Source organism: Miniopterus schreibersii (genome assembly GCF_964146895.1).
Source record: "Miniopterus schreibersii genome assembly, chromosome: 5".
Taxonomy (NCBI): Eukaryota; Metazoa; Chordata; class Mammalia; order Chiroptera; family Miniopteridae; genus Miniopterus; species Miniopterus schreibersii.
This window is the reverse complement of record NC_138106.1, coordinates 41,075,005-41,100,696: the sequence shown is the minus strand read 5'-3', so window position 1 is coordinate 41,100,696 and position 25,692 is coordinate 41,075,005. Positions and strand designations below refer to the sequence as shown.

Genomic DNA, 25,692 nt, shown 5'->3' with positions numbered 1-25,692 from the left:
CAAGGAAACCACTCAGAGAGCTTCCCATCTCCCAGATGGAGCAATGTAGACCTTATAGAACAGAGTCTATGAAATCTAAGGGCAAGGAGCTGTGAGAATCGGGTGTCTGCCAGCATGAAGACATGGTTACATAAAGAACAGGTTCACTGTCAGTGACGGGAGTCAAGGATTGGCTTTTCTGCGAAGCAGATGTTCAGCGAGCATGTGGGTAGAGGAGGCCTAGGTTCATTATAAAAAGAACCTCCTCAAAGGGCTTTTGCCAGGGGTTATGTGAGGCAGCCTAAGCAGGATGCTGGTGGTGGTGACAAATGAAGAAGTTAGATGGTGGGATTAGGTTAAGAAGCAAAACTGACCTGCTGAAAGAGCAGCACGGCTGGGGCAAGGACATACCAATGTTTCCAACAGAGTTAAGCCATGACCCTACAGAACAGCCCATGGCAAGGAGTCGGCTTTATGCACTTACTGAAGCCAGAGAGCACTAAAGCCAGGTCATGGTTGTATCAATTAAGTAAGACTTTCCTTCCCCTCTCTGCTCCCTGTCCCCAACACTGGAGGGGACAGAAAGCAGCCAGCTCACCGTGCTAGGGAGACTTGAGGATAAACTGACTGCAACCGGTCCCATTGCAGCTCTCCAGCCTGAAAAGAAGGAACTTTCATATTTGTGGTTTGGGCTAAGGCATCAGAATGACTATTTTAATTATTGAAATATAGTTGCTTTTCTAATAAAAGAGACCAAAGGGATATTTATCATTTCACTGTGACCAGTAGAGATATACAGTACCTCCCTGTTTGTATCCAAGAAATAGGAAACAACTCCTGCTGAATGGGTTCGGACGCATGTGGGTGGGTGATAAAATTGTTTGCTGATTATGTCCAATGGAGTCCCCCTCTCTCAATTTAGTGTTTGCAATAACAATGCTATAGATCAAAGTGTTTGTTGACCTGAATCTATAGGATGTGTGTGTTTGTGCTGGGTATCTTCTATCAGCTCTCCAGATCCACTTCCAGCCTTTTTTTCGCCCTACTCGCAGTCGGGAAAGCTAACCTCTCTGGATCACAGAAAAGTTCCTGTGCTTTCTGGCTTTGGTTTGGGGCGGGCAAATGGTGGCCTTGACAGGAAAGACTAAGAGGAGAGAGGAACTGAGGTCAGAATCAATTTCACATGGCTTCCTTTTTGAAAGATCACTTTCCTCTAACTGAAGGTCACCGCTCTGCTCAAGGCATCTGACTCCTCAGACCAGGGCCCCAGGATGTTGTGCCATTCATTATGATTTGCCTGTACCCATTTTTTGCAAATAGTCTTGCTGTGAATAAATAAACCCTTCTCAAATTTTTCTATTTCAAATGCACTGCCCGCTTCCTGAAAGAACCCTGACTGACACAATGACATTAACTGCTTTGTTGATCTCAAAATACTAACGGGAGAATTAAAGCAATAACAGTTGTAAAATATTTATAGTAATTAAATTCAAATATAGAGTATTATTATTGTTATTGTTTTGTAAGGCATTTTCAGTACCGTTTGAAGAAATGAGGGAAACCATCCTATAGAAAAATTTCAGGCAAATCATTGATATCTTCTAATATTAAATGGTCATTCAGATAGTAGATACTGTTTTGTCAGAAATATCACCCTAGCTGCTTCCTGTGATTTGCATAAATGGGATACCGTTCATTAACTGCAAGTTTTAAATAAGGAAACTGAATGAAGAAAATATTTTGGACTTTGAAGCATAGTGGAGTTAACTTTGCCCTGAGAATTAAAGTAATCTGCACATCCATTTGAAATGAAAGCTAGTGTCATACTCAGATGAAAAAAAATTAAAATAGAATATGCAATTAAAAACAATAAATGGTTTGTTGCTTCATCTTAATATGATCTGACATAGACTATGTATGCCCTGTTTAACATTTTATGTTTTTCATTTTTATTTTCCCACATCTGTTCTTTCATTCTTCTATATCATCTCTTATGGACCTTATCAAAAGCAGAGTTCAAAAATTTTTCTTTTCTGATTATTTCATAGTTATTTAAATAAAATATCACATTTCATATGCTTGATATCAGAGTTTTAAAATCTGGAGTCACATACCATTGTAATTCAGGGATCCATAAATGTAGATAAGAAAATGTTACATCTTTAGTTTAATTATCCACTAATTGAAATATAACATTTGCTTCAATTATGAATGTAGAGAACAAATCACAATAGTATTAATAGTTCCTAGACCTTTGTCACCAATAGAAATCACAGGTACATTTAGATCACATTTTGGTCATTGCAGATATTTTGAAATTGTTTTCATGATTAGTACTACTTGAAAGTATAGTTACTTTTTAGACCCATCTTTTAAACCTTACTATTTTATGGGTTAATAAAGAAGCATATATGTTGTGATATTATAATCAATTTTAAAATATTTTAAGAATTCTGTTTTATATATTGGTAATCTTTGAACTCATATGAATTTTATCCATTTTAAAACAATGTTCTGAGGAGGAATCCACAGTTTTCACCAAGGGCCAAAATGGCCCATGACACCAAAAAAGCTTACAAATCTTTGGACTTAGTGATAGATGAGATCTTTAGAGTTACAGTATGGCAACTGGATCTCAGACCATAGCCTTCTCTTGGTGAGTATGGGAAGATAAGAAATGCATGTCTGAGGAGAAAAATTGATGGCATATTCACAGATGCTTATAAGCAACAAAGAAAGTGTTTGTGCACACTCATGCACGTTAAGGTAATAAGATAATTCCTGGCTTTGTTAAAAATTCAAAACTAAATAAGGAAGAAGTAAAGCTTTCTGGATTAAGGAACCATCTCATGTGATGTGATAATAGAGCAGCAAATAAACTTGGGTCCAGCTTTCCCAAGCAAAATTGCCATAACTTTTATGGACCTCTTTTACAAAACAGTTGCAAAACTCTAAAACTGTACATTATTGATACTAAATATGTGATTTTTAAATTTTAGTTCTGTGACTTATATATATATATTTAAACAATGCTGAAATATCTTTGTAACAGATGATAGAAAAATGTAACCTTCAATCTTGTATGTTACCATTATACTTTCAAAGAAATCTAAAATAATTTTTCTATTAAAATTCAAGAATGTGTATAGGAATATTTTATGCAATAGCTATTACTTATCTCCTATTGTTTTCCAAAATACAAGCAAATTTAATATTGCTTTAAGACAAAGAACAGGAGTTCCTGCATAAAATATAAAACCTGAAGAAAAATTTCACAGAAAATGCCCTTGGAATTTCATTAGGAGTTAAACATCAACTATCAAAAACTTAAAAAGATATAAATAGATTGGATGTAAATAAGAAAATAATTTGTATACATGATTCTTAATCAATTCTAAATGAAACAATGCTGACATTGGGGGTCACCTTTGTTGTTAAGTCCTGGAGTACACAGGGGCAAGTGGAGTCTATTTTCTAATTGCTGTCATAAGGCAAGATAAGGAGCCTAGATTAGGGGAAACTACTCTAATTGTCAAGCTCATGGGTAAATTCCTGTGCAAATGCATTAGCTCTTCTTCACACTTCCAAACTTCTGGAATTAGTTGGAGGTGAAGGGAAAGATAGAGAAAAAGATGATAAGTTTTGTAATTCTATTTCACAAGTAGTGTGGGTTCTTCCATCAGGAGGCATCTGATGACTTGTTTTTCCTCTTGTGATCCCGGCAGTAATTGGTGATTGTTTTCTAGATTCATCATTTTCTTAAGGTTTGCAAAATAGCGATATTCTATCACCTGTCTTTATTTATTAGCTAAAGTAATTCTACCTCATCAACTAATTCTATCATTTCCTCATTGCTTTAGCTGTAACAATTCTATAAAGAGAAAATATCATCCAATCTACTATTAGTTATTTAGTGGTACAGTTCTCATAAGAAAAGTAGGCTTAATATTCTCTTTATTTACAAGTTTTCAAACCAATGAATTAATAACTAGCATTCTCCAAAGATAATCAATTAGTGTAAAGTATTTAAATTTCAGAGATTTAGGGATTTGATAAATTGTTGTTAATGTGTTTATTGCTGCTCAGATTGTTGTAGTTAGCCTGTGGGAACTTCTACTTGGCTTTTGAGTCCTTGTGACCTGACTTTAATTAAAGCATGTTTCACGTATGACAAGATATTCCAGCTCAGTTTGTACATTTTCTGCCTCATCTCTTTCTTGGAGGGGTTCTAGTTCCTTTAAGTGAGAGATGATATTGAAAGGTGTCAGTCTGGGCACTAAGTTTGTTCATTGCCCCTGGGTTGGTTCTTATTTTGCAGAATTTTCAATGAACAGACTGAATTATGAGGTTATGGTGACAGTAATTCAGAAACATGCATTTATACTAATATGAATGTTTTATGGATATTTTGAAATCATGAGACATTTAAGTACCAAAAGTTTTTTATCTTAACATGTCCAATTTACAACTTTATCTCATTTTTATTACATGTTGTAAATATTAGATTTTATTAGTACCAGGGATGACAAAAATTAGAATATCAAATAAATACTTATTTGCCTTCCTCACAAAACACAATCAAGAATCTTAGAATAGCAAGACCTATAGTACCACTAACTGTAATTTTTCATAAATAATTTTAAGGTTTGTTTCTTTCTGGACTTTTTTTCCTCTCATATTTTTTACTAGGGATATACAGTCAAATTATTTTTATTTCACCACTTGCAATAAATCTTCATTGTTCAGTAATGCCATTAAATGGGAATATATATCTAAGTTATTTTCTTTCAGTTATTTTTTAATACTTAGGTATAAAATGTGAATATTTGTTGTTATATCATATGCAAAATATTTAAATGGTTTCAAAGACAATATAAAGTATATCCAAGTGAGTCTAGCTTTTACTTTTGATCCCTTTACCCCTTTTCTATCTTTCATTATAGAAAACCATTTAAAAATATTTTAGATTTATCCTTTTACTTTTCTAATCTAAGCATTTTTTGTACTGGTATTGCCATTTTAAAAGAGTGACATACTAAACTCACGTTTGTGCATTTTGCTGTTACTAATTAACAGTGTCATAAATCTCACTCAATGTAGAGGTAAGCCTCACTTTTTTATAGCTGATAGCAATACTCCATTGTGTGTCGTAGTTTATTCAACCGACCCCCTTTTGATTTGTGTATTTTGCTGTTACAAATAGCTCCAAAAGGAGGCGTCTCAGACACACCGTGTTTACAGAGTTTTGCTGGTGAGGTGTTTAGGGCAGGAACGCGGGGCTAGAGGATAGGCGCCCACGCAGCCCTGCTGGATACCGTTCCAGTACTTGCTGGGTGTTCCCACAGCCGCCCCACGCGGGCTCCGTCCTGCATTTTAATCAGCAACAACAGCAGCAGCTCTTCCTCACAGCCTCACTCATTATATTGTTTATGGAGTTTTGCCATTTTAACACGTAAAAATCAGCATTATCAGTGAAGTTTTAACATGCTTTTTTTTTTGTCTCATTATGAGAATGGTTGGCATCTTTCCATATGGTTGAGTCATGTGCATTTTTTCCCCCATGACTATTTTTTACTTGATTTTTAATAGCTTTGTTCTTTTTCTCCTCTATTTTTAAAAGTTCTCTGTATATTAAAGATATTAACACTTGGTCTTTGATATGTGCTGCAAATATTTTCCCAATTTATTCTTTTTAAAAATTTCCTTTATGATATTATTTGCCACGAAAACTTCTAAAAAATATGAAAAATTCATTTATTTTTTTTTTCCTTACCTTTTTTCTGAATTCTTCTGAAATTTGCCCCAGAATTTGGAAGACTACCTATTCCCTTTCTGTACAGAACTTCTCCAGTGTTTTCTTCTAGTACCTATATGGGCTCATCTGTTTTATTTTTTTCACTAAGTTTCTGACCCACTTGAATCTCTCATAGTGTATAGTTTGAGACTTGGTCATTTTACCCTTTTTCCATCCTAAGATCACTTATTCAAAATCTATCCTTTTACTTATTAATGTGAGATGCTCCTTTTTCATATCTTAAAGTTACATATATGATTGGGCTTATTTATTGCATTTCTTTTCTGTTTTGTTTTGGTTTATCCATGAGCTGATAATATGCTATTGTAAAGAAAGGAAAAGAAAATGTTTTAAAATTTTTGATAGAGCTTTTTTTTTAAGAGTTTTCCTGCCTATGCTAGTTTTCAGTTCTTTCAGATGATTTTTATAATTTCTTTAGGCCCCCCCCCCCCAAAGTGATGGTGCATTTATTGGAATCATGTTGTTTGTAATTTAACTTAGGAAGGGCTTTTGAGTCTGATCCAAAATCATAGCATGTGTCTCCATCTGTTCAAGGCTACTTTTTGTGTCTTAGAATTATTTTTATAGTTTTTTATATGTTCTTTGGATATTCTTTGTTAGTTTTATGTATAGGTATTTTCCTATATTTATGCTATTGTAAATGAGATCGTCTGTCTTCTATCTGATTTCTGCTTGTATATAGAAGGGCTATTAGCATTATATGTTTATGCACTTCTTTATATTTGTAGCAGAAGAGTTTTGTCCTTGTGATTTCCATCGATTATGTTGGTTTTCCAAAGTGTCATTTGTAAATAAATACAGCTTTAATTCTTACTTTTATAATTCTTATGTGTTTTTTTGTTGTTGTTGTCTAAATTGCAGTGAAAATAATGGGCATTTCTCTTTGTTTCTCATTTTTGGTAAAGCTTCCAGTATGTTTCACCATTGAGTAAAATGCTGACTTTTGGGCTGAGGTACACACACACATACACACACACACACCCCCCATGTTAAAGTATCTGTCGTTTCTTATTTTGTTCACTTTTAAAAAAAAATGAGTAAATATTAGACTTCATCAAATACTTTTTCTAACATCTACAGATATTATCACTTGCTTTTTCTCGGTTACTCTATTAATAGCATGGATTACATAAAAGGAATTCCTAATATTGAATTACATTTACTTTCCTGGAAGAAAACCCACTGGTTAAGACATGTTATATCTTTAAAGTGCTGTGATATTCTGTTTGCTAACATCTTAGCTATGACTTCATGCATTGATATTAATATATGAGATAAGTCTAAAATTTCCTTTTAAAAATGTAATAGTTTTGATATGGGGGGGTCAATATTATATTTCTTTCAAAAATAAAGTTGGAAAGTTTATTTTTTATTATGCTCTAAAATTTAAAATAATATTGAGATTACCTGATAATTAAGATTTAGTAAAATTCCCCCGTGAAAATGTCTAGATCTGGGGCTTTCTGTAGACAAAAAAAAAAAAAAAAACCCCAAATCCTCCATGGTAAATAAACTGTTTTTCTCTTTTTTGGGGGGGGGGGTCAATGCTTATAAATTGCATTTTTCTAAAATTTATCCATTATTTTCTAAGTCTCCAGCTGAGCAAAGTTGTTTCCTATTCTTTTAAGTTCTTCTGTTTTGAAGGTGTATTATAGTTATTTTCATTTTGTCATTTCTAATTTTGTGAATTTACATTCTAATTTTTCTTAATTAGGTTAGCTAGTGACTTGTCTTTTTCTTATTTGTTCTTTTGTTATTTTAGGAAAAATAGCTTTGCATTTACTGTTTATATTCTGTGTTTTGCTTTACAAACTTATTGATTTCAGCTCTTATCATTGTTAATTCCTACCTTTGCTGTTCTTTCTAGATATTTGCTGTGTAGTGTTAAATTTATTTTTATTACTATAATGGTACATTTGATCTGATATTTGTTTTATCAGCCCATAATATTACACTATCATTATTACTATTTTTAATAAAATATGTAAATTGATTTGTTTTCCTCTTTGACCCAACACCTTATTTAATGACATGGTTTATACTTCTAGGTACAAGTGCCTTCTTGCTTTCTGGTTTATTATTAAGTTCTATTTTCATTGCATTTCAGTTAGTGAATACTTTTGTGATACATCTGTTCTTTAGAATTTCTTCAGGATGTTTATCATGTCAGATGTGATATATTTTGTGAATATTCCATATGCCCTTGAGAAAGAAATTATATTTTCTGTTATTGAATTTCAGAGTTCAAAACAGATTTATAAGTTCTGTTTTATGAATTATGCTGTATATGTCTCCTATAAATTTTCAAAGGATAATGTGTCTTGAATTTTTAAAATGAACCAAAGTAACCTATTATTAATATGTCTGTTTGTATTTCCTAGAATTCCCTGTGGTTTCTCTTTGAAATATGTTTTGCATTCTTTTTATTTTTCATTCTTTTTTCTTGTATAATTTGTCCATTCTTTTATTGTCAACTTTTCTAAATCTCTTTATTTTCAGATGTGTCTCTTATACACATAAATGTGTTAAATTTTTCTTTGTCAGCCAATTTGAAAATACCTGTATCTTAACAGGTAAGTTATATCCATTTACACTTATTGATATGATCAATATTTTTGGACTTACTATATTTTAAAAGTAATATTTATATATGTGAGTCTTTTATATTAAGTTTTTCACTGTATTCTACTTTATTGTGCTTTCATTTTTATAGAGGAGTTTTAAGTTTTATTCTTATGGTTATTTTTATAGTAATATTTTTATATAAAGACCTTGGTTATCTCTCTTTTTAGTTTTTGTCTTTTATTTTTTGGTAAAAGATTCATTAAAATTAGTTGGTAATCTTTTCTTTTCCTTCCTCTCCATGTCCTCAAGCAACTATTTGTTGTAATATCCTTTTATTCCTGGTTAATAGCCATAAAGAAATCAAAAACTCATTTTAAATTTTATATATTCTTGCTATTGTCCCTGAATTGTTTGATACTTTCTTGTATCTATGTGGTCAAATTGCTTATAAAACATGACACTCTTTCTTGTAACCATCATTTCATTTTAATTCTAAAGTTATGCTCACACCAATTCTTATAATGATATTTCTCCAGTCATTTTGGTTGCCTGAAGAAACTCATCTAGTAGCTTCCTCATAATGTGTTCATGAGAACAGTATTCCCTGATTTTTATAATAGTTTATTTTTAGCCTTTATATGTAAAAACCTATTCAAATGGACATTAAATTCTGCTTATTTCCCTTTGTCTCTTGCAAGCAGAGCTATGTTAGGTAGATAGAGTATATCTCCTAATTTAGTAGCTATTTATGACACTGCTTAAAGAAATTATTATGCTGAAACCTCAATATAGATTATATATATGTATGATATGTGTATCATAATTATAATATTTATGCAATATATATTTTGTATATATGCATTATGCTATTATAAATTCATACATAAAGATTTATATATAACATTTATGTATTGATTTTCAAAATATTTAGTAGGAGCAAAATCCAGGATTCAAGAAATAGTATTTATTAGTAGGCACAATATTTTCTCCTCTTATCCTTTGAAATTCCATTACCTTCTTTATAAATTGCTCTTTAAACATATCTCTTATTGCTTCGTGTTACAATTTATTATAAGTATTTCTATGCTTCTTATTAGCATGTGGTTTCTTTGAGGACAGAGACTATATTTTACTCCTTTTTTTCCACCATAGCCCAACACAGTGCCTAGAACATAGTGGAAATCATTTGTATTTGTTTAATTAAAATTGAGTCTGAATTTCAATATACAAGTGTGAGGTTATTTTTTAAGTATAAGTAGGATAAATAATAGTCCAAAAGTGATGATTTTATTTCTTGCTTTGAGAATTTTTCAGAACAGAGTCTAGCAAATTTTATCCTGTCTTCTAACTATCATTGAACATACAAAGTCATGGAACCATGAACAAGCATGACAAGTCCTGGAACTCCAGGTAGCCAGGCAACACTGGAACAAAAGATATGGGGATGAATGCACAACGATATTAGTGCCAGATTATGAAGCCCTATAAAGGATTTCATTAAGAAGTTTGCTTTTATCTTGTAAGCAATGGGAACATTTTACAAATAACTTTTGTGTTAGATGATTCCCCTGTAGAAGAATAACAGATACGTTGGTGATAAAAAGGTGGTGATAATGCTGAATGTGAAGATGAGGAAAGGCTGGAGAAATTAAAAATCTGAAAAAGATAATTTAGGCCAGAATTAAGAAAGCCTTAATGGGAAAAGATATTCTGGAACTATATAACATAAAAACAAATATGATTCAGGTAATTTAGTGAAAAATGGAATGTTTAGGGTGAGCAAAAGGAATTCTAGTAAACTCCCCATATTCCAGACTTTGATAACTGAGTGTTTTCCATACTGTTATGATTAGCAAGTCATTAATAATAGGAGAGGGGAAGGCCAGACACTATAGGCATGTCATTTGGGCAGCTTCACCAGGAAGCTGCAACTTTGCATTTCCTAGGGAACCACCAGACCATTCCCTGCAGATCACACTGGGACGGGGTTCAACAAAGGGGAGAAAGATGCATGCCCAGTGAAGCTGGTGTGACATAAGGAAGGTACTTGACTGTTAGTCAAACCAGGGAACAGAGATCATCAGCAAGAATAAGCAGGGACATTGGAAGCCCATGAAAATTTAGGGATACATAATCCCCCAAACAAAGGAATTCTCTCTCTCTTGGCTCTTGGCTCATGGGTCTCCCTTGTTCCTGCTTCCTTGCATTTGCCCATGTTTCCTGCTTAGCCATGTGGATCCATGAACTTCACATGCAACGGACCAATGGACTGCAGTGGGGAACACAAGCTAAGCTAGCCTGATGCTGGATTGGATACTGCTCCAATGTGGAATGGAAACTCTGGACAATGACCCTGATTCTAGCCCTACTGAAGCCACAGCTACACTTCTTCCTTGGAGGGACAAGGGGAAATGGGGCCTTGGAAACTCAGAGATGTAATTCCACAGAGATAAAAATCACTTGTTCTCCCTGAGTCTCAGAAAATTCTTTTTCTCGGGATATCGCAAACAATCCACTCCCATGAGCAACAGGTGAGGACCTCTCACCACTGATAACAGCTTCTTGTGCCATTACTAATATGAAATTTAGAGCATAAGGAAGAGATATTCAGGGGGTAGAAATGAAGTTTTTGGGATGACTTTTAAAGTACTGACAGTTATCAGTGATTAAAGGGAGATTTAATTACTCTAATTCTGTTACAATAATTAACAGCTTAAAGAGCACTCATTTGATTTTTATGAAGGTAAGTAATTATCCCCATTTTACAGATAAATAAACTGAGGGTCACAGAGGATAAGATTCTTATACAAGTTACATGGCTAGAAATGATCAGACATTTTAATTAAATACAACCGTTCTGACTCCAAGTCCTAAGAAACCATTACCTCTTTGTGTAGAAGAGCTGACTTATTCACATAATTTGGAAAGCTTTGTATTACCAGTAAAAGGAAAAATGGTATCCTGGTTATCTCCAATAAATAGAAAATTCAATTGGCCAGAACTGTTATAGCTCACTTTTCAAATGCTGTGATATCTTAAGTATTTTAATCTGCAAGCAACATAATTTTCCTCAGGAAACATTTGACAAAAGTGTGAATGCATGCTCACTGTAACAACCAATTTTGCTCCTTAAACAGTTATATTCAAAGTCATACTATTAAACTCACAAGTTAGCTAACACACTGTGAAACCTAACACACTGTGAAACCTGTTGTCCTACAAGGTTTTCACTGTGTTTTCCTGAGGAATTCTGTGTTTCTGAATCCAGAGCAGAAGAATTAGAAAATGAAAATGTCCCTTCTCCAAGTGTTCACTCACCTCTGTTTACCTTTGTGATCCACAGAGCCAGCAGAGAGTCTGTCTAGGGGAGACCCAAAACCAGAGAAGCTCCTTTTCTTCTTTGTTTCAATCACATCATTCTCCAGAGACACAAGTTCATCAAGAAGCATGAGTTTTGCTGCCAGATCAGCTGCTGATTTATCTTCCCTGGCTGTGGGTGATGACTGCACATCTCTGATTCCAGCGTCAAAAGCCTGTTGAGCAAGAAAGGTGATTCCATTAACCTCAAATACGTGCAATCATGTGCATTTGGCTTTTGCTATCTTTAGCTGACATGCCTGTAATGGAACGTGATTTTCTGTGGAGTTATGATTCAGAGACACTTTTGGGGACAAAAACATCTAGAAGTGAGGTATACCCAACAGAATTTGAAGTAAAACAAAATACACACACACATAACCCAAAAAAACCCTCCATTCCTGCCTCTTAGATTCAGTATATTAACTTATCCTTCTTTTGGCTTCTTTCTCAGTAACAACTGCATCCTTCGTTGTTGTTCCCATAGCATTTTAGCTATACTTCTTTGACCCTTGCATTCATTACATTTTCCTCTGTATTGGACTGATTATAATATATTTGGATTATATTAGAATGTGAGTAACTTGAGGACAATGATTATGTCTAATTACTCTTTTATTTGCTCTGTTCAATGACTATCCCAGTATTTTGTTCATAGTTAGTACTCAATAAATTTCTGATAAACATTTATTGAATTAATTCTGAAAAACACTAAGCTTCATGCTATTTTTTTAACCACTCATTCATTTCTTATTGATTCAAGCCACTAAGCATTCGCTATGTACCATGTTCTGCATTAGACCTAAGGGATATAAAAATGAACCAAATCTAGTAATCTGCTCTCAGGGGACTTACCATTTCCATTCATGGGATTTATTAACAAATATTAATGAGTGTCTGCATTGATTTCCCAATGACTTTATTGTCCCATGTAAAATTCCCTGTTTGCTTATTTGTCTGTTGCACATATGGCAACAGACAAATAAACAAATTTGTAGTTCATCCAAATTAACTTGTCTTTCTGAGATGTCCTCACATTTTTTTCCTTTGTACTTTATTAGCAAGAAGAAAATATTTGTACAGTAATGAGAAGTTTGGCCCAAACTACTCAAATTTTGACAGGTAAACAACTTCAAATTTCACATAAAAGCACTTCGAATTCATGTAATTGATTTAATTATATATATGGCTGAAATGATAATAAATTTTCTATCATGATTTTTGTTCAAGGAATAAAAATCTTAGTTATTCCATTTTTTGTTGTTGTTTTTTTAACATTTAAATACCTGGCTTTCTCTGAATCCACAGTGAGCACGAGACATAGAAAAAAATGCCAATTTCTTGATTTTGTGTTATGAAGGCCTCTCCCTATTTGTCAGCAGCACCTGCTCTGAAATTAGTAGAAATGGCTTATGTTCATAGAAAATATATCTGGTCCCTTAAGCTAGTTCCCATTACCTCTGTTGCTACATCCACTGAGAGCACTTTTCCTGAGCTCCACAGCATCAATGTCACAGCCAGGATAAAATGTGCATTTGCCAACCTCCAGTCCAGCATCTAAGGGTCACATATATCAGGGTTAACATTATTAGTTTGGCATATAATGATAATAAACAAAACTCCTATAAAGCTTCTTATATACAGGTGATAAACCAAATTATTTAACTTCAATATGCTGGAGAACACCTTTACCAAACTTAAATTATAGTTAATAAAAGCTGTCAGTGTCCCAGAATGAATTCTATCAAGGCTTCATTTCCATGGAAATGCAGATTGGAGTTGTACAGCTATAATAATAATTTAATTCAAAGTACCCAAGTCTAAGAAATCTAGTTTGACTGTCTAATCTATTGTTTGACTGTCTAACCCAGGGATTACAGCCTCATGTACCTAAGGGGATATGTGTAAAATTGGTCAGGTATGAGAGAATGTCTGGTGAGGTCTGTGGTGAACCGGAGAGAATGTGCTTTTTTGAAAAGCATTTAAATTCAGAATGTCTTAGTCACTACAGATCCAATAGGAGAATATCTTAATGTCCTTGTGATATATAAAGATTTCTTACGCAAGATTCATAAGGTGTATCCCTTATAGAAAATACTGTCAAATTTTATTATATCAAAATTGAAAAACTCTGTATGATAAGATATAATAAACAAAATAAAAACAAGTTTAAAAGTGGTATATATTTACAATACATATAAATAAAAGCAGCACTTGGAAAATTTAAATAACTCAGGTGAATAAAATTCTAAAACTAGATACACAATTAAGTAAAAATGGCCCCAAGTTTATACAAAAATATGTATCTGAAAGTTCTTAGCCTCACTGTTTAGAAGAGTAAAAAATTAGAATCAACCCAACTAACCTGCTCAAGAAGAAATGGATTCATCAATTAAGCTATGTTCATACCATGGACTTAAACAAATGACTTAAACGTATATGTATCTACTGTTAAAACAAATGACCTAAATGTTATATGTATTTATATGCATGGATTTCAAAAACATAGTTTTGGGGAAAATTAGATTTTCTAGAACATTACATATAGCATACTACCATCTACCTAAATTGAAAATACACAAAGCAATTCCATATAGTTAGAAATCTATGCATATAATTAAAGTAGAAATCAATGGAACTTAATTCATGACTATGATTGCCTTTGGGGAGAGTGAGAAACAAATAAGGATTATGGGGGAAATGTGAGAGACTCAGCATATACTGGGTGTCCTCTAAAATGTACACACACTTTAACAGCTGAAAGCTGAATTTTGAAAATGAAAGGTATTTTCATAAACACTGCCTATATAATTATTCAAAGAGTGTGTATGTCCCCCCAAAATGTATACATACACTTTGAATAATTATTAATTCCAATGGGTTAAATATGAAAAGAAACAAACATCAATTGAGCTGTCAGAAAAAAGTGTGTATACATTTTTGGGGACACTTTTTTATATCAAAATATTACATTTGTTAATTCTGAGTGGTAAGTACAAAGATGTGTCACTTATGATTTTTTACATTAAAAATCATTATATATCCAATTAAAGCTTATCTATGGTCCATATGAGGCCTGTTGGCTGCCAGTTTGGCCGCTGATAAAGGGGGAGGGAACATCAGGGACTGTGAGTTACAACAGAACGGGCTTGAATTTGCCACCTAGTGTAGCACTGGAAAGTCCCCCAGTCCACCTTTTATGAAAGAGAAGTCTCAGTAATCTTTTACTTCCCTTAAAAAAAACATTTGGAAACCTACTGGGAGCAAAAAGAAAGGGGATCTAGGATAGATCAGAAGAACTGGATTTGTGTCTTGTTTTTGCTTCAGCGTTGGTGTGACCTTGAGTGTGACCATTGAACCTACTTGAGCTTTATTTTCCATATTTGTGAAGTGAGGAGCAATTCTCGCCGCAAAAGAGCTTTGAGAGGGTTGGGTTCATTCATGTATAACCTCTTTATCTCATATAGCGTTTATAATTTGTAAGTAAATGAACATATATATTACTAAATATTTTTTCAGTAACTACATTCTCTTTGGTGTAACCCAAGATTTTCTTTGTGATGCTTCCTTAAAATCTTGTTACTATGAAACCTCGGTGTAGATTTTAGTAATAGATACTATCTTCTAGAAAATAGACAAATACGTGTTTTATGTAGACAGAGTAACATCTGTATTAACCATGTGTATTAAGACTTAAAATGAAGATAAAATACTTCAGCATTGGCCTTCCCATTTATTTGTCAAATATAATCTTAATTTTCTTGTAATGTAGTCTAAACTAGTTCTTCATTATATCTCCATTTGATCTATTTTGGAACCTTGTCACATAATGTTAGTCACAACTGCTTCTCTGTATTCTGCCCTTTCTGGAAAGGGGTTGTAAATTCTGTTCTCTTCCTGACAAATTGATATTTGAACTGAGTTTTATGGTAAGTATAAAAACAATAAATCGTGATTATATCTCTATATTGAGATAGTAAAAAAATAACAAGAGAGAATGCAACACTATCTGGTAAAAGTAACAATAAAAAACTGATTACCTATTCCTTTAAAAAATCAGCTCCTGATTCATATTTTTTCCTTCTGATTTTGTTGTCTCTTTGATTTTCCTCAATAAAATGGAGATATATTAAAAACATGACTATTTTAAAAATTTGTTCATATTTCTGGCATCTCTCTTTTTAAAATAGTTCTCTCATTCAATCAAAGATAAACCACAATTGTGATGTTTTCCTTCCTCGTTTTTTTATCATGTTAAAAACAGGTTACAAAGTATAAAATTGCCCAATTTTATAAGCCTTCCATGTGGATTTCCTTTAACTATTTTTATGCACATTTTCCTAACCAGGTTTCTCCATCTCTGCGATCTTATAAATGGCACAGGATGACGGGTGTTTACAATATTGATGATTATGTCTGAAGCATATATTTTTGTGCTTGGGTGTATATAGGAAAAAAGTCATAATGTATCATCTTACAGATAACCACATCCTGATTATTTGGATAGGGAGATGTAAAAATAAATGCAGAGTTTAAATACACACATTTAATGGTTTAAAGCCATGCTTGTAGCCAGTTAACCAAAAGGCCAAGTTCCTAAATATGGCATTTGGTACACTAATGAAAACAAACACCCTGGCACCTGCCACACAAAAGACATTTGATTAACTAGTTGAAACTTGATTGCTACAAAATTAGAAACAGAGGAAATTATAGGGAGGGAAGGAAAAGACTAGGTTCAGCTCCATTTCCCTATTTTGTTGATAGTGGATAAATATAGCCCATGATTTAAAAATCTGCTCAGCCCCATGTATACTCTAGATCATAGAAAAAACATTCAAAGGATGTTCATTGTGTGAATACCCCAAAGTGGAGGTGTTTGCAATGTTTTCAGAACACCAATAATTTTTGAGTAATACTTGAGTAATATTCCTTTGGGTAGTGAGGAGCTTCAAGAGACAGTGGGCATGAGATCTGCCTTAAGATTTGGTGTGGACTTCATTTTTTCTTTTAGCTAGTTGGTCTATTATGTGTATGCATTTTCACTTTTTAGATAATGCTGCTGAAAAAACAAACATCTTACACTGTGTAACAACTTAACCTTTGTGCCAAAGACTTTCTACATTTAAGAACTCATTGTATCCCCTATGGGACCTTCCAATCTGTGACTGGAGTGGTGGTGGAGGGAGCGAGGGGGTGAGGCGTGAAGTTTGATCATTTAAGTTGGGGAAACAACTAAATGTTTCTATTTAGAATATTGATGGTGCATTGATTGACATATAAAAACTCTGAAAGTTCAGTAGTAAAGCAACTGACTTAATTATATTTAAAGCAGCATTACATGAGAAGTCTTAAAATGAAGAAAGATACTTGCACCGTTGAGAATCAGTGCTGCAATGAGTCATTGTTACAGTAAAAAAATCTGTTAAATGGGTTGTGGCAGCAAAAGAAAAGATTGAGAATCACTGATCTAAAAACAAAAGAACAACCCGGGATGATGGGAGGTGTTAGAGCAAGAGAGCATAAAGCTACAAAGAAGAAGCAATATTAACCAATATCTGATTGAATGCACCTTTTAAATAAAAACTTTTTTTTAGTTCTTACCCAAGGACATGCTTTTTATTGATTTTAGAGAGAGAGGAAGGGAAAGGGAGAGAGAGGAAGAGAGAAACATCGATGGGCTGCCTCTGCACAGGGATCGAACCCAGACCTGGGCCTGGGCCCTGACCCGGGACAGAACCAATGAACTTTCAGTATAAGGGGCGACACTCCAGCCAACTGAGCCACACCGGCCAGGGCTTAACTAAAACCTTTAAACTACCTGCCCCTGAGGGCCGGTGTTGAAGAAAAACTCTATTCAGGTGATTAAGGAAACTTCTCTTCAACAGTATCTGACACAGATAGCAGATCTAAGCATCAGACCTCATAAGAAGACTGAATTTGGGGGGTTAATCTTGAAAACCCTTGGAATTATTTTCCCTAACTTCTTGATTGGAAGTACTCAAAATAGACTCCACTCACCCCTATTTTCAACAAAAATTAAAAATAAAGGGCTTACCAATAAAGGACTTAAAAAGTAATTAAAATTTTTTTATCTTTTCTTCCCATTTTGACAGAGCATAGACATTTAAGTGAGATAGAATAGGACATGTTATTAATGGTCCCAAGTTCAGACACTAGGAAATGACCATGTGTGCCTGTCCACAACACTGCCCACAATCTTCCTTCTCGGAAAATCGTGGTGGTCTTCTAGACAGGAGGCAAGTCAGCTTGGCCCCTCAGTAAATCTGTAAATAGAGTACACTCTTTAGTACTCCCTTTACCCTGCCCCATAAGTTATAGCCACCCAGGCCTTTTTGATAATAGAGAAACTGTCCAAATTGTCTTTAAAACTCACTTTATGAATTCACAAAATTTAAATGAATTAATTATAGTTCCTTTAAACTATGAAATTAATTTACAAATAGCATAAATTATTATGGTTTTGGCTTAGGTTTTCCAAATAAGAGCAAAAAAAAGTATTGAATGTATATTTATAAATATAGTTACTGAAATATATACAGATATATGTCATCTGTATAAAAACACTGCATCATTTTTCCTCTTATTTTATCATAGGTAAAAATTTTTCAGTGGGAACTCTAAATTGTGCATGAAAACATTTTGTAAACTCTAAGGTAATGTGGAAAGATGAATGACATGCTATAAAAGTCATTATTACTGAGCTGAAGGCAGGTCTTTGAAGCCAATTCCTTCCAGGGAACATAAAGCTTATACTTAACAACCATCTAGGGAATCGGGGGCCATTTATTGAGACAATCTGCAAAACGTATGTTAAACAACCAAGAGGATACGTTGCAATTTGACGTTACCCAGATAGTCTTGGCATTTCAATTAATGACATTTAAATAGTGTATGAAAAAAGTTGTTTCCGGTTTTCTTTGATGAGGGAAGCAGCCAGGTGCTCGAGACACTTGCCTGTTGGGAACAGAGGCTAGGGTTTCACAGTCTCCTCTTTACTGGCGCTGGGATTACCCAGCTTTAGTGAAATCGGCTCCACCACCACGAGAGCTGAGTGTGGCTGTGGCGCTCAGAGCTTTACAAGGGCGGGGGTAGTTTCAGGCCCTTATAAACTCAAGTAAGACATTGAAAATCGCTGAGGATTTCATCCAAGAGCAACTGAATGACAACTTGTAGCCTCTGTCACATATACATCACCCAAATCATCCCAGTGAAAATACATCTGAGAAATACTCAGTGGGCTTAGCCATTTATTTAAAAGCCTCTTTGTGAAATTTGTTGTTTTCTGTAAATTGTGGGGTGGTCACCTTGCTTTGTGTTTTGAGTATGATTCCAAAAGGAAAGTGCAAATTGACACTGACAGATGTAACGTTTTTCGTTTTTATTTTTAATTAAAATATCAGGAATGTGTTCTTTCCCATTTCTCACTGCTCTTCAATCAGCAGTAGTAAATTTTCCAAAGTTACAGTGATTTAGGAGAAGAGCCAGAACAACAACTTACGTTCTCAGACACTCAGTTTCATGCTCCTTGAAGGACAGCCTATTTGTGGAAGTATAAAGCATTTTTCCATCTCCAAAAAAAGTTGCTTATTTAGTAAAATGTTTATGGATGAGGTGTTCCTAATGTGGAAGACACCTGTATTTTAAAATGCCTTTCCCTGAATGCTACAAATCAGGAAAAATGATAATTTACTATCATACATGTGTTAACTAATTTTATTCTCTTTGGCAGCATTTTCATTCTTTTTTAGACACTACTGCCTTCCAAAATTGTAAAAATTTTTTCTATTTGGAATTTTCAATAACATTACTAGTTGCAAAAAATTAAGGTGCTAGAAACCAACAATGACACTTTAAAGCAGATCCCATTATTAAAAAGCCCAGGTATGTATGTTTAACAAAGTATTTAGTTGTCAGTGTCAACTCTCTGAGGGTAGGAATTATGTCATGTTCACCAGTGTGCCTCAGCACCCAACAGAATGCTTGGTATAGAGTTGACATTATGTGTTGAATAAGTGCATGGAGTAGCCTTATGTGGTGGTAAATAGGAATGCAGGACAGATGTTAACAATCCTATTTTATTGATATGGAAACTAAAGTTTAGAGAATGTGAGAGATTTGCCCAAATTTTATGCCTACAGCAATATGTGAGAAAGTTCATGGCCAGATCCCAGTATGTCCATTAACATTTCACATTGCAGATTCTCATTCTAATGAAAGGGACTTGCATCAATATTCTCCAATAATTACCCCAGTACAGTATACAATTTCTTCTTCACAAACATTAGTTTATGTTGAGATCCCTGAATTAGCATTGTCACCTAGAAATAGAAAAGAATGTTGTGTATGGTTGTATACAAATCAGGTAAAGGCATTTGTTGTTTAATTCTAATGCTTAATAAAGGGAAAAAACATGAATCTTTAAAACTGTGGACAGAAAAAGCTGTTGGAGCTGCACATGACACGCTGCTTGGCTATTTGATACACAGGCAATTTTCATGTGGTGCCAAACGGCTTTCAAAGGGTTAAGTTGGATAAATGCAGTTAAATAAGTCATAATAAGGCTCAGGATAATGTGGAATATCATCACCTCCTTCATCCTTTATCCTAGTTTGTACTTATATGTAATATTTAATTAAATATTGGCTTACATTTTCATCACACCAAACTATCCAATATAATCAATGAAAAATACTCTCTAAAATGTAAATGAAAGGACAAAAAAATAAATTATATAATAACAACAGGATATATATTAGATATACACTGTATATCAGATACCAGGGGTGTAAAAGTGAGTAAGACACTCTCCATGTTGCTCACAGCCTGGTTGGCATGGAAGCCCCCCAACCATTGCCCAGCCGGGGATTTCCTTCCCCAACAGCACACTCTTCCTGGAATGCTTCTGTTTCCTTCAAGCGCAATTTTCGTATATAACCTTTTCTTCAAAAACCATTTGCAACTACTTTATTATTCTGAAATTCATCTATCTCCTTTCATACTCATAACAGTCATGTTAGACCTATATGGAAAATAGTATAATTCTATTATTTTAATAGATGAATGGACACAACCTGGGTTACTTTAAAACTCTGGTCTCCTAACTTCTGGTAATGTGTGGGACTTGCCAACACAACCAAGCCAATTAGTAGAAAGAGGTTGGTTGGCCCTTAAGTTACCTGGGTATGATTCTTGACTGGGCATGTTACTTAGCTTCTCTGGTTTAATATCTTTATTGGGAAAATGGGGCAAGGACTTACTTTGTAGGTTTATTGTAAGGATTAGAAATAATATAGGTAAAGTGACTGGCACAAAGTAGTTTTTCAATAAATAATAGCAGTCATCCTGATAGTGCCTTCTGAATATGGCAACTTTTCAAAATATGTATATTTTTAAGGGAGAAGGAGGCAGAGGGAGAGATAGAAACATCAGTGATGAAAGTCATTGGTCAGCTGCCTCCTGCACGCCCCCCACTGGGGATTGAGCTCCCAACCTGGGCATGTGCCTTGACTGGGAATCGAACCATGATCTCCTGGATCCTATGTAGATGCTCAACCACTGAGCAATGCCTGGCCAGGCTCAAAATAATTGTTATTATTTTTATGAAAAAAACAACAACACACCTTTGTTATTCTTGTTCATTTTAAGGAACAAAGTTAGTCTTTGGAATCTAGAATTATAGCAGAGTGATAGAAAATTAGATTTAATAAAGAAAGTAATATTGAGTAGGGGAAGAAAATTTCACTAAAGAGACTTACAAGTGGCAGTCACTCTAACATTTGATATTACAGAATATTACACATTGTTGCTAATTTCAGCCATATTATTTCTATCAAAATATTAGCATATAACTATAGAGGATGTCGTAATGGAAAGAAAACAAAGGGAAGAAATCTCAGTTACACTCAAAACAATTACTCTTCAAGCTCTAATTAACAAAAATGAATATTTAGTTGAATTGTAAAATAATTTTATATGAAATATATTTTTTGCTTTATAGTTCATAAGATCTTTATTGACCCCATTTTTTTTAAAGTCATGAATTATGTTGTGAGAATCATGATTTCACATAGTTTCTGTGAAACTGACAGTACAGCATAGTGAGATCTGTGTCATGGAAGTAGAGTCACCATGGCTGTTATAGGAATTAAGGACCTTGAGACAGGAAATACACTTTACACAAGCATGGGAGCATCTGGGAAGGGGTGGGTTTCGAAGGAGATCAAGGAAGAGAGGACATGACTTTCGAATCTTCTTAGAGCCCTGACATGGATGCACAAGTCAGAGCTTGCAGGGAAATGGCACCTCCACCACGGGGCCCCAGGCAAGTCCATGGACAGGTCCACGGGGAGCCACAGCCATGACTTGGTGGGTCAGCAGCACGGTGCCGGTGGTGAGCCGGATGATATTTTAAAAGTGCATTTTTTTTCACATGTTTAGAGACTTATATGTCACAGGAATATATAATTTTAGAATGGAAGGGGGTGCTCATCAGAAATTGTCAAATTTAAGCAATCCATAGGTGAAGAGAGTGAGGCTCAGGGACCATTTCTTTGCCTGGGGGAGAGGAGATGAAGGGGAGATGTAAAATAGATGGAGAGGAGGGAGCGGGGCACAGGTGCATGGTGCTGAGGCCTGAGCTGATGGGGCATCCACAAGGGGCAGGGTGCAGGGCGCTGGGCGCAAGGCTGGGCAAGAGCCCGTTCAAGCCAACCAAGGAACCAGCAGTTACGGGCGGGTGCTGCTAACCACTGCTGCAGAGAGGCACCCTGAGAATTATTTGGAGAAAGGAGAGGGGGGCTCAGCCAAAAAAATGCCTTTAATTAGAGGGATCTTTGGGCAAATGGCAGCTGGCCTCGGTAGAGGTGTGTGCAGGGCTGGGAGAGAACTTTTGAGGGAGAAGGAATCCCTATGAGGTGGCGTGAAAGCTGCTGAAGTTAGAAGTGAGATTAGAAGTCTGGTTTCCTGACCAAAGCTTGTGTTCTTCCGATGGTGCCACTGAATCTAAGCAAAGGTTGTCCGGTGGGTAGGGATCACAGAAGATGAAACATTGGCAAGGAGGTTAAGTTAGATGATGTCTAGAGATCAGTCCCAAGGTTCTCTTATACTGGGTGCTCATTCTCTAATACGGGGAAAACTGCTCATATGGCAGCTTCCCCAGGTCATTCATACACTCAGTCTCCCTGGCCTTCTGGTTCTTTTTTCCTCTTTGAGTAATAACAGAATATTATTGAGCCCACTGTATGCTTAAGGCTTGCCTGAACTTGCACAACTGCATAGTGACAGAGTTGGGTTCATATTTTGGGACTGCTTCCTTGGAGTTGTATTCCTTTAAGAGAAGCTCAATTAATCTAATTTTATTATACAAGTGTTCAAATCACTGAAAGTGTTTGAACAAGAAGCTGAAATTTTAGCCCTGATGTCCCAAACTATTAAACATATCTGCTTCTCTTCTTTCTATAATTTGTTAAAGAAGAATCAGTTCAAAACTCTGAGAAACAAGGAGAATACAAATGTCAACCTTAAATGCCTTAAATAACTTATTGAATGAAACCATAGTGCAATTCACTTACAAAGCGGAGACTTAAATTCATATCCACAGGAGGCTCTCCTTAGAAAAGTACTATGATTGCTGAAGGGTATCAAAGTAAAGAGGAGACACAAAATCTGCCTGATATTTTTATGAAGATAATTAAATATAACCCTATCAAATCTATAGCCTATATAGGCATTAAAATCATCATAAATCATTGTTAAAATGATTTAATTTCTAGAAAAATAACTCATAAATAATCACATTTCTAAATCTATAGACTCTATTATTGTAATTTGAAGGAGCAGTAGATTGCATTGCTAAACTGGATTTATCAAGTGTACACTGTTTCCACAGAACAAAACCTGGAACAAAATTCTAAATTTGTTTTTAACATAACTCAAATGTATGTTTCAGATTAACTTTCAATTCAATCATTTAATAGCAAAAGCACTTCATCAAATACTGAAGAATAAACATGATCTGTCTACTCTAAACTGTTATTAATACCATACTTGCATATTTGAGTTTCATAAGAAGAAAAACAGAGAATAATTTAGATTTAAAGAATGTAGAATTTGATTAATTTAGGAATGTTTCTTTGGCTCCAGTTAAGATAGGAATAAAGATAAGAGAAAAATTTTCCTTTTTACCTAGGTTTTTAGAAAGGGTCTCTTTTGTACATTAAAAAACTTCCTACATTGAACATCTTTGATGGAAGCAAACTAATACTATTAGAACACATATAGGATTATCATCTTCAGTTCCCTTTCTCTTTGTTTTGAAATGGAATACAAAAACTAAAAAACAATGTAATAAATATGGAATGTCTGAGGAAACAGCTTCACCCGAAGTTTGCATTACAACACTATCTTCTTAGATTTTTCTACTCATTTTAGAGATGAAAATATTACCCCCACAAAACATTTCTAACTTTAAGAAAATCAAAATACAACCAAAACATTTAGAAAGTATGTAAAAAATTTTAAATAGTTAAAAGGAAAAACCCCACAAATTTTTATCAGCTTTTATATTTAACTTACCTTGTGAAAAATCAGGAGGTTCTAACTTTAGAGTCCTGTCTGTACAGTTTCTCCCAATCTCAGCCCTGATGGTGAGTTTTCTCTCTGAGTTTTTATAGTCTCAGTTATACACCCCTTACTCCAATCCCTGCCTTTGCTTTCTCTTACATCATTTCTACAGATTTTCCACTGAACATTTCCCCAAGCCTCTCTTCAACCTCTCTCTCTCTTTCCTTCTCCTATTCTTTCTCTTCATATTTATTATATCTATTGCTTTGATCATGACATTTTAGTAAAAGTGGGAGTTTGGGCTCTGGAAAATTTAAGTATACATATAATATTGTGTTTCAGCCTTAGACCCATCACCTCTTCCTGAGGTTTTTAGTCCAGCTCAGATAATTACAAATCGTATTTGGGAAATAAATTGCACTAAGATTTGTTTTAAAAAAATCACTAGGGCATTTCAAAGTAAGATTTTAGGAGATTATAATCAGAAACCCAAATTGATTAATTGTTGTATATTTTGGCCCCTTGAATTAAATGATCATCTATGGAAATGGAGTGTAGTTTCAGGCTCGGTCAGGTGAACAGGCTGTGTCAGTGGAACTGACAGCTACTTCGTAATTAACATTGCTATACTGGGAAGGCTGTCCCAACAAACCTATAAATACTGAACTGTGACATGTGGGCTATAAATGCAGACGTTGTAACCATTCTTATCTTGCTCTTGTTCTCTAGTACTTTAATTTCCTTTTAACCAAAACATTCCCTGCCTCTGTCTGAAAGTTTTCTGCATTCTCCTTTCCTACTAAACCGTATTTGCAACTTTACATACAAATTGTAAAATAGAGTTATTAAGTCCTAAAGGTAGTATGCTAATTTGTTAGATCACTCTTAGCTCATTTGATACACCACTAGATCCCCATTTGTCAGATAAAGAAACTGAGGCTAGATAAATTGAGTTTACGAGATCACACAGCTAGAAGTAGTAGCAGAGCCAGATTTCAAATACAGATCTTCTTAATTCCACACCCAGTTCTTTCCCCACAACTTCATTCTGTCTCACTATTTCGAAAGCTAGAAAAGAGAATCCAAACCATATTATGTTTTTGCACAAATAGAAATAAATTTGTTCTTTTTGGTTTTGCTTAAAAAGCCATTTAAAACACTGCTCACTAGTATAGGAACTATTACATGGTTAATTTGGATCTAGATGGGGAACTGACCAGAGCACACTTGAATTGGTGGGACAGTAAAATGCTTCATTTTTATGAAGGGTTTCCAGGGATAACATATGTCTCAACAAGCTTGAAATCTGAGTAGTTGGCAGCGATAGTTCACAAGTCAAGATAAAAATACAGCCTAATTGTGGACTCTTGTTTAGACATTACTGCCATAAA

The 25,692-nt window shown here is 34.5% G+C and overlaps 1 protein-coding gene across 1 annotated transcript in view; it reads right to left on the bottom strand.

The window, feature by feature from the left end:
- Nucleotides 1-24,402, bottom strand: part of OSTN (osteocrin) — a 41,868-nt gene extending 17,466 nt beyond the window's left edge. Inside the window, exons 1-3 of the mRNA XM_081138482.1 lie at nt 24,314-24,402; nt 13,175-13,273; nt 11,678-11,892 (exon numbers count right to left, since the gene is read on the bottom strand). Of these exons, the coding sequence (XP_080994608.1) occupies nt 11,678-11,892; nt 13,175-13,273 (314 nt within the window). The 5' untranslated portion in view covers nt 24,314-24,402. The remainder of the gene's footprint in view (nt 1-11,677; nt 11,893-13,174; nt 13,274-24,313) is intronic.
- Nucleotides 24,403-25,692: the final 1,290 nt, after the last annotated feature.